Genomic DNA, 8,321 nt, shown 5'->3' with positions numbered 1-8,321 from the left:
GATAGGATCTTGAGTGTAGAATCACAATTGGACCCCACCAATGGTTCTTGGAGGGGTCAGGCATTCAGTAAGATATGAAATAGGGCTTCATAGCGACAGTATACAAGAGCTGAGAAATGGCAACTCCCCCTGGAAGTTCCTGGAAGCCCTTTATTGAGGGGAATTTTAGGAAGTTAAGGCTAAAGGCAGGTTTTTCATGAGGCTGGGCACTGAAACGTCTTTTCTGGTTACTGACACAAAGAGTTTCTTTGCTATAAAGAGCTATTGCTTGATTAACACATATCAGATACTTCATACAGAGGCTCACTAGGCTAACGCATTGAGAGATGCTGTATGAGACAATAAGGGCTTGCACTTAATATGATCTCATGCATACTAGGGATCTTGAGTCCAGGATTAAGACTAAGCTACATGTTCATATCTTGAGCAAGTAGAATGATCTGAGAATACTATGAAAAGAAGCAACAATTTAGCTTGGGTAAAGATATTTGTTATACTGGCTTCCACTTACTGTTTAATCAGGTTTCCCTTTTTTGATATATATGACAGCATAAGTATTAATTACTTTGAGGCTTTCTTGTTCAAGATAGGTTGTTAGCAAATGTAACAAATATATCTTCACTAGAGTGTTTAAAGAAAAGCAAAAGCAAAACTAGAAATTCTAAACTTGAAAACCAACCTATAATAAATTCTTAATCGTACTTGGGTTTGAAAACTTTTTCTGTTTATAGCCACTGGCTAAGACACCTTCATGGTGTTCAAGCAATGAAGGTTGAGCTACCTTTTTTTTTGGCTTTGGCCATATTTGCACATTTAAATATACTCTTTAGGGAGTTCCAGGATTGCCAGAATAAAATAGGAAAACAGTCTCATTTTTACCAACTACATTTCTGAGAACCTGTATATCCAGCATCATGCTAAAGACTTTTGCATAGCTATTAATTGAAACATTAAACATGTCTGTGATGTGCAGATTAGGACCTACATTTTACTAATGAGTAAATAAATATTTAGGCATTTTGCAGAATTCCCCCAAATCAAATAGCTAGCAAGTGACAGAGAAGGGTTCTTAGTCTAGGCAGATGTAACAGTAAGGTTTTTGTTGCCACTTTGCTATACTGCTTCTTGCTGATATGAGATCAATATATTCAATATATTATATATCAATATATTCTCAATGAGATACTTTGAAGTAAGTAGAATTTTTTACTGTGTTCTAGTGAAAAATAACCATAAGGTCCCATAAATTTCAACCAACATGGCTAAGTGGTGTATCAGTAGAGGAAAAAAGGCCCTTATAGGGAGTGTTCTCAGTTGGCTGAGGGCTTGTGTACTCCAAAGCCATATGAAATCATGGAACCCAGTCTAAGGGTTATGTCACACGGCAATAGTAGTTAGTGTTGACCCTTTATTTGTGTTTACTCCGTCAGATTATTGAACTTTATGCTATACTATAATGCCTAAATGAGGCACAGGTAATTCAACTGCAGCACAATAAACAGAAATAGCATGTGTTGGAGCTCAGCTCTTGGATGTGCAGGGTGCCTGATCTGTTTGTTTGATGGATTTTTGTGTGTGTGTGACTAGTGCCCATAGTCTATATATAATCTAGTAATCTTGGACTGATGGACACCTTGGAATTAGACTTGAAAAGACCCTGACTAGACTGTCATATACTTGCCATGTGATTTTGAACCATCTGGTTTCATTTAAATTATACAACAGTCTTGCATGGGTCCTTGTCTTATTTTCAAAATGGATAAATATGCTCAGAATATTTCCTACTACTTTTTAACACAATCCTGGGAAATATTAGGTTCATTATAAATGCTTTCCCTTCTGAGGGATAGACTTCCTTCTTATCTACTTATTTTTGTAGTTTATCGTGTAGAAGGAGAATGTTATGTTTAGGAATTATAAAAACATATTTGGAGGCACTCATTTATGATATGAGATCAAAGATCTATGGTTATTTAGTTGTTAATTGAACCCAGTTTGATAGGAAACCCAGACCAAAGTTGAGAAAATAGGGTGTAAATATTTGCTGGTGATGTTATCTTTTGTGGAAAGTAATGATGCTCTCTAAAGCTTATTTGCCTGAATCATTGCTGTATTTCTTCAATCACAAGGATGTTTTATTCATATTTCTTCTGGGTATTCTATTGAGGATACAAAATGTGACATTTGATGTCAAGAGTTTAACTGTATCATTCAACAACCACTAAATATTATAAGTAACTAATCATTCATTATGTAGGAACTATTTACTAAATTCAGGATGCATATTTGCTTTTAAAAGAATTGTGCCTGAGAGCTATGACAAATTGTGTGGTACAAGGGGATGAAGAAGAGTCATACGAGATATGTAGCATATTGGAATGGGGGAGTTTTTAGGTGCCTGAGGAGTTAGCATGGCAGAATCTATGAAACCTTAACCAAAGATATGTGCCAACATTAGACATGACATGGGGTAGGAGAGAACAGAGTTCCCCAAACAGGTCAGATATGAATGATACTTGAAAGATAAAGAGAAATTATTAAGATAGTTGGGAAGAAAAGCAGCTGGAGCAGGAAAGTTTCATGATGTCAGTTCTTTGATTCTGAAAAAGGCCACCAAACTTGTAATTCCACACTCTTTCAAAACCACGGATGGAAAAAGATGTCACAAAATTGCATCCTTTCCTGACATCACTTTATGCACCAACAGGAAATCATTCTCACCTGAAATGCTGGGACCACCCTACAATCACACAGTGGACACCCCTGCCATCTTCTTCCTGGTGGGGATTCCAGGTTTGCCATCCTCACATCTTTGGCTGGCTATCTCTCTGAGTCCCATGTACACCACAGCCCTGGTGGGAAACACCCTCATCGTGATTGCAGTCTGGATGGATTCCACTCTGCAAGAGCCCATGTATCATTTGCTGTGCTGTCTGGCTGCTGTGGACATTGTCATGGCCTCCTCCGTGGTGCCCAAGATGGTGAGCATCTTCTGCTCGGGAGACGGCTCCATCAGCTTCCATGCTTGTCTCACTCAGATGTACTTTGTGCATGCGGCCACGGCTGTGGAGACAGGGCTGCTGCTGGCCATGGCTTTTGACCGCTATGTAGCCATCTGCAGGCCTCTGCACTACAAGACAATTCTCACCTCTCAAGTGATCCTGGGTATGACTTTGGCCATCATTCTTCGAGCTGTAATATCCATGTCTCCACTGAGTTGGATGGTGAGTCATTTGCCTTTCTGTGGCTCCAATGTGATTCTGCATTCCTACTGTGAGCACATGGCTGTGGTCAAGTTAGCGTGCGCTGACCCCATGCCCAGCAGTCTCTACAGCCTCACTGTTTCCTCTATTATTGTGGGCTGTGATGTGGCGTTCATTGCTTCCTCTTATGTGTTGATTCTCAGGGCGGTATTTGGTCTCTCTTCCAAGAAAGCTCAGTTGAAAGCATTGAGCACATGTGGTTCTCATGTGGGAATCATGGTTCTGTTTTATTTGCCTGGAATAGCATCCATCTATGTATCCTGGCTAGGGCAATACAGAGTACCCTTGCACACTCAAGTGCTGTTAGCTGACCTGTATCTTGTCATCCCACCCACATTAAATCCTATCATTTATGGCATGAAGACCAAACAAATTCAGAAGAGGATATGGAATTTGCTGATATGTTGTCTCTTGGACCACTGAAACAACTGCTATGGAACACAAAATCTGTTTAGACTATGAGTTTACCGCTAAATAAAAAATGCCTTGGAGATCTATTGAGCTGGACTGGATCACTTGTTTAATGAGTGTGTAATTGGTTTCTTCATAACTTTTCACTTTTTAGTTAAAATGGGAATTGAAAGTGTGCTGTGTCATAATAGCATGTCAATGGTTTCAATCCACTTGTATATGTTCAGAGATATATTACATAGATTAAGAATTTTTCTTAGCATCTGACCCATATTTCCTACCTGATATTCTCCCAGTCCCTCCAGTACTGAAGTTGCATGTTGTGCATACTTCCCTCTATCCTGTCTCATCAAAATTATTTCTCCATTTATGTGATTTTAATGGAAGAAGCCGTTGGTATACAATCTTGCCCTTTAGTCTGCTAATGAACGCATGTTACTTGGGTCATGTGCTCATACTTGGACCAGGGTCTTTGTGCATGTGAAATGGATTCCAGTTGATGAGATGTAGACCTGGGCTTAAAGATGTTGGAAAAATCTGGAGCTATCAAGAGGATTAATCAGCAGGATGGGATGGAGAGAATGAATCTCCTGTTTCCTGGTTCTAACTCACCTGCATCCAGGTACATTTCTGTGATTTAGTTTTACAAGTTACCTCTGTGTCCTTTAATATGTACCTATCACTAAGCTAGTTTGAACTGGTACACTCACTACCAGATTTTCATGGTTTTTTAAGATTTATTTATTCTTATTAGAAAGGCAAATATATGGAGAGTAGAGACAGAAAGGTCTGTTGTTTCATTCCCCAAGTGCCCACAACGGCTGGAGCTGAGCTGAGCTGAAGCCAGAAGCAAGGAGCTTCCTTTGGGTCTCACATGAGGGTGCAGGGTCCCAAGCCCTTGGGCTGTCCTCAACTGCTTTCCCAGGCCACAAGCAGGGAGCTGGATGGGAAGTGGGGCCATTGGGGCACTTAACGGTGCCCATATGGGATCCCAGCGCATGCAAGGTGAGGACTTAGCCACTAGGCCACTGTGCTGGGCCCAGATTTTCATATTTTTAAATATTTTAATTTATTTGAAAGGGAAAGAGAGACAGAGGTAAATAGATTATCTTTCATCTACTGACTAATTTCTCAAATGGCTGAATCATCCAGGGGTGGGGTGGGCCAAAGCCAAGAGCCAGGAGCCTTTTCTGGGTCTATTCCCTGAGTTCAGAGACCCAAGCACTTGGGGCATCTTTCACTGCCCTCCTAGGTGCATCAGCAAGGAGCTGGATCAGAAATGGAGCAAGTAGGACTCAAAGTTGTACCCATATATAATGCCAGCGTATCAGTCTAGGTGGAGGCTTGACCCCTTATGTAACAATGCCAGCCTCGGGCCCGGCAGCGTGGCCTAGCGGCTAAAGTCCTTGCCTTGAATGCCCCAGGATCCCATATGGGCGCCGGTTCTAATCCCGGCAGCTCCACTTCCCATCCAGCTCCCTGCTTGTGGCCTGGGAAAGCAGTCGAGGACGGCCCAATGCATTGGGACCCTGCACCCGCGTGGGAGACCTGGAAGAGGTTCCTGGTTCCCGGCATCAGATCGGCGCGCACCGGCCCATTGTGGCTCACTTGGGGAGTGAAACATCGGATGGAAGATCTTCCTCTCTGTCTCTCCTCCTCTCTGTATATCCGGCTTTCCAATAATAATAAATCTTTAAAAAAAAAAAAAAACAATGCCAGCCTCAAGCCTGGTTTTAGAAACGGTTTTTGTTTCCTAGCTTTGCACTATATAATTCAACATTGAGAGATTGAAGATGGATCCAATGTAACAGAGGTCTTGATTTTTGTGGGACCCCTCAGGATGTATGCCCTCACATTTTAAGGCTATTGGGAAATGATATAAAAAGCAGTTCAAACGTTACTATTCATCTGCATGTCTCCTTCCGCTTCCATAGATTTCTTACTCCTTGCCTTTCGGCAAGTTTTAAAGAGAGCAGCAAAGATACCTGAGAAGAGATGATCTCATATTTAAGAGACACTAATTGAATCTGATACATTTAAAAATCCTCAAAAATATAATTTCCTCATAATGTTAAAATTCAGTGTAGGGAAGAGTTTGTTTTGACAACATGTTATTGTATTTAAGTCCTATCATTTCCTATTGCTGAGGAGTAACTGATTGTGCATAATGCAACACCCTGCTCTGAGGTAGATACTTTAGACACTGCTGAAACCAGTCCTACCCAGTCAGGCCTCACGATAGTTCTTTCAAAAAGACATGATGCTTTTTAGCTATCATCCTTGCATTTCGCTAATGTGGGAATTGCTTACGTATTCTATTTTTGAATAGCAGCAGAGGAAGAGTCAGACCCCAAGTCTGACAATGATGTACACTGAGATCTCACACAGGAAAAAGAGAACCTCCTCTTGCAACCTCCTAACATCAAAACAAGCCACAATCATGAGGTGGTTATACACAGAAGAACTTGAAAAGAGGTTCATTTAAAAAAATTCTCACCAAACCTTTCTATGAGCAATTTGAAGAACTGGCTACATTTATCAAATCCAAAAATACTACATGCATTAAAAATCTCATGTAAAGTAACAATTTAAAATCCAGCCTGCATCCAAAACAGGCATTCCTTCTTGGAAGTTTTCCATTTCTTTGACATTGCTCTTCCCTGAAACCTGTGGAAACTACCGTTCATACTCAAATATTTATTCGCCTGTGTGCTATGCCTAACTCATCATGGAGACTCCATGCTTCCAAGGCATTCAGAGATGGCCCCTGCTCATCTTCACAGGAAGTAATGCACATTCCATTAGCTAATGCCAGCAGTGACCCACAGTAGACCATCAATGTTTGGATTTCAATCTTGCTTCACACCGCAGAGACCAGCTTTCTAGCAGGGAGCTTGAGTCCAACAATCTGCCCCTATGCTTCCTGTCGTAAGATTCTCCTCTCAGGACTCAGAGCACTTGGTCTCTGCAAACAAGAATGGCAAAGCCTGTAGGGAATTCTCACAGCTTGCTGGAGGCACCAGACTCCACAAGGGCCAGGCAGGTACTTCACAGTGGCTTTCTGTGTTCCTCTGGACTGGCTTTTTTGAAAGTCACAGAAAAAACTTAGTTGTCATCTCATTCCTACTGCCACTGTGAGTCAGGAAGAGCTCTTTTTCTCGTTGTTTTTGTTTTGATACTAGGCATATGAATCGAAGTCCTCAGAAGTTTAAAATCACTCTCAACACACACACACACACACACACACACACACACACACAGTAGAGGAGACTGGAAGGACAAGACAGGGTGAGCACTAGACTGGGCTACAATGGTGAGCTAAACAAATAAGGCATTTGACTTCACGGGAAGCACAAGAGAAGGGAAGTATAACATACTGAACGGTGCTTTCACGCGCTTAACATCTCTAGTCTTTGTGCATGAGGCTTAAAAATGTCATAGTATATGAAATAAACAATGTGGTATCATTTATCTTTGTAATTATACTGAATTTATAGTACCCTGATAAACCTGTAATTTTAAGAAAACACACCAATAAATTAAATTACAAACAAGGCCTTTTTATTCTTTAAAGCTAGGTTTGAAGGAATTGATAAACTAATAATTTTTCTGCGACGCATTCATGATTTGCCCCAGTAACACCATAATGAAGAGCATCATTGCTCTGATCTTACTCTCTTCTGCCACGTGCCCAGGGCTATGACTGGCAGCACTTCATAAGGACCTGTTTTCCATCTCATTCTCCAGGGATCCCCACACATGAAGACGCACAGTCCCTCTAAGGTACATTAACCCAACCTTTTGCACATCTCTCACCAGCTTGCTGCCCTCCAACTGAGACTTCTGTCCTTTTGCCACCAATTCTCAGCTTGGAAGCACGGTGGGAAGAGTGAGCTTATTGCTCCTAGTTTGTCATCTATTTATGAATCAGCACATTTAAGTATTCCTTACTTGATTGGATGCTGGTTTACATATGCTCTTAGCCAACACCTATCTTGTTTCTTGTTGCTAACTTGACAACAACTTGCTATCTTTCAACAAGAAGTGCTTGAAGTTGTCTCATACAGCATTATTGTAACATGGAATTCATAGACTGCAGACCCTGGCAAAAGACTGAGCAAGTAATTCTTCCATGTTTGTCTTGCAGTTTGTTCTAGTCACAATCAGTCCCCTGTCATTACCTTCAGATTTATAGTAAATTATTTTTGCTCTACCTTCCCTACCTCACATGGCGATCACGTCAAGGCCAGTAAGTCTAACTATATATTTCACTGTTTCAACTTTCATTTCAGAATAACTTCAAATTTATCAGACAAAACTTGTGATGCAGTACCATAGACCCTAACCTAGCATATCCTATCATTAACATCATTAGTGTGATATATTTGTCACAATTAATGACCCACATCCAGCTTTGGCTAACTGCCTTTTGTTCCAGTATATGGCTCCCAAACTGGCTTTTTTTTTTTTCTCCCTGGACTTACCTGCCCACTTTCTTCTTCTATCATAGATTCAGAGACAGGAAGGCAGGATGAATATTAGCGAACTCCAAGTACCATGAAGATTCCTTTGGTAACATCAAAATATTCAAATTTTAGCCCAATTAACTACTGAGAGAGCCATCCTTCCTACTACCCAATGTTTTAC

The 8,321-nt window shown here is 40.9% G+C and overlaps 1 protein-coding gene across 1 annotated transcript; it reads left to right on the top strand.

Moving 5' to 3' along the window:
• The first annotated feature begins 2,699 nt into the window (after positions 1-2,699).
• LOC131480206 (olfactory receptor 52I2-like) lies at positions 2,700-4,216 on the top strand. Its single transcript, XM_058663482.1, has one exon. The coding sequence runs from the start codon at positions 2,727-2,729 to the stop codon at positions 3,684-3,686; it is 960 nt and encodes a 319-aa protein (XP_058519465.1). The 5' UTR covers positions 2,700-2,726; the 3' UTR covers positions 3,687-4,216.
• Positions 4,217-8,321: the final 4,105 nt, after the last annotated feature.

The sequence above is a fragment of the Ochotona princeps genome, chromosome 4 (assembly GCF_030435755.1).
Source record: "Ochotona princeps isolate mOchPri1 chromosome 4, mOchPri1.hap1, whole genome shotgun sequence".
In the NCBI taxonomy this organism is placed as follows: Eukaryota; Metazoa; Chordata; class Mammalia; order Lagomorpha; family Ochotonidae; genus Ochotona; species Ochotona princeps.
The sequence above is the reverse complement of the archived record's forward strand: the minus strand, read 5'-3'. Positions and strand labels throughout refer to the sequence as shown.

Coding starts and splice junctions, on each gene's coding strand:
- LOC131480206 (XM_058663482.1), top strand. CDS start 2,727: ATGCTGGGACCACCCTACAATCACACAGTGGACACCCCTGCCATCTTC.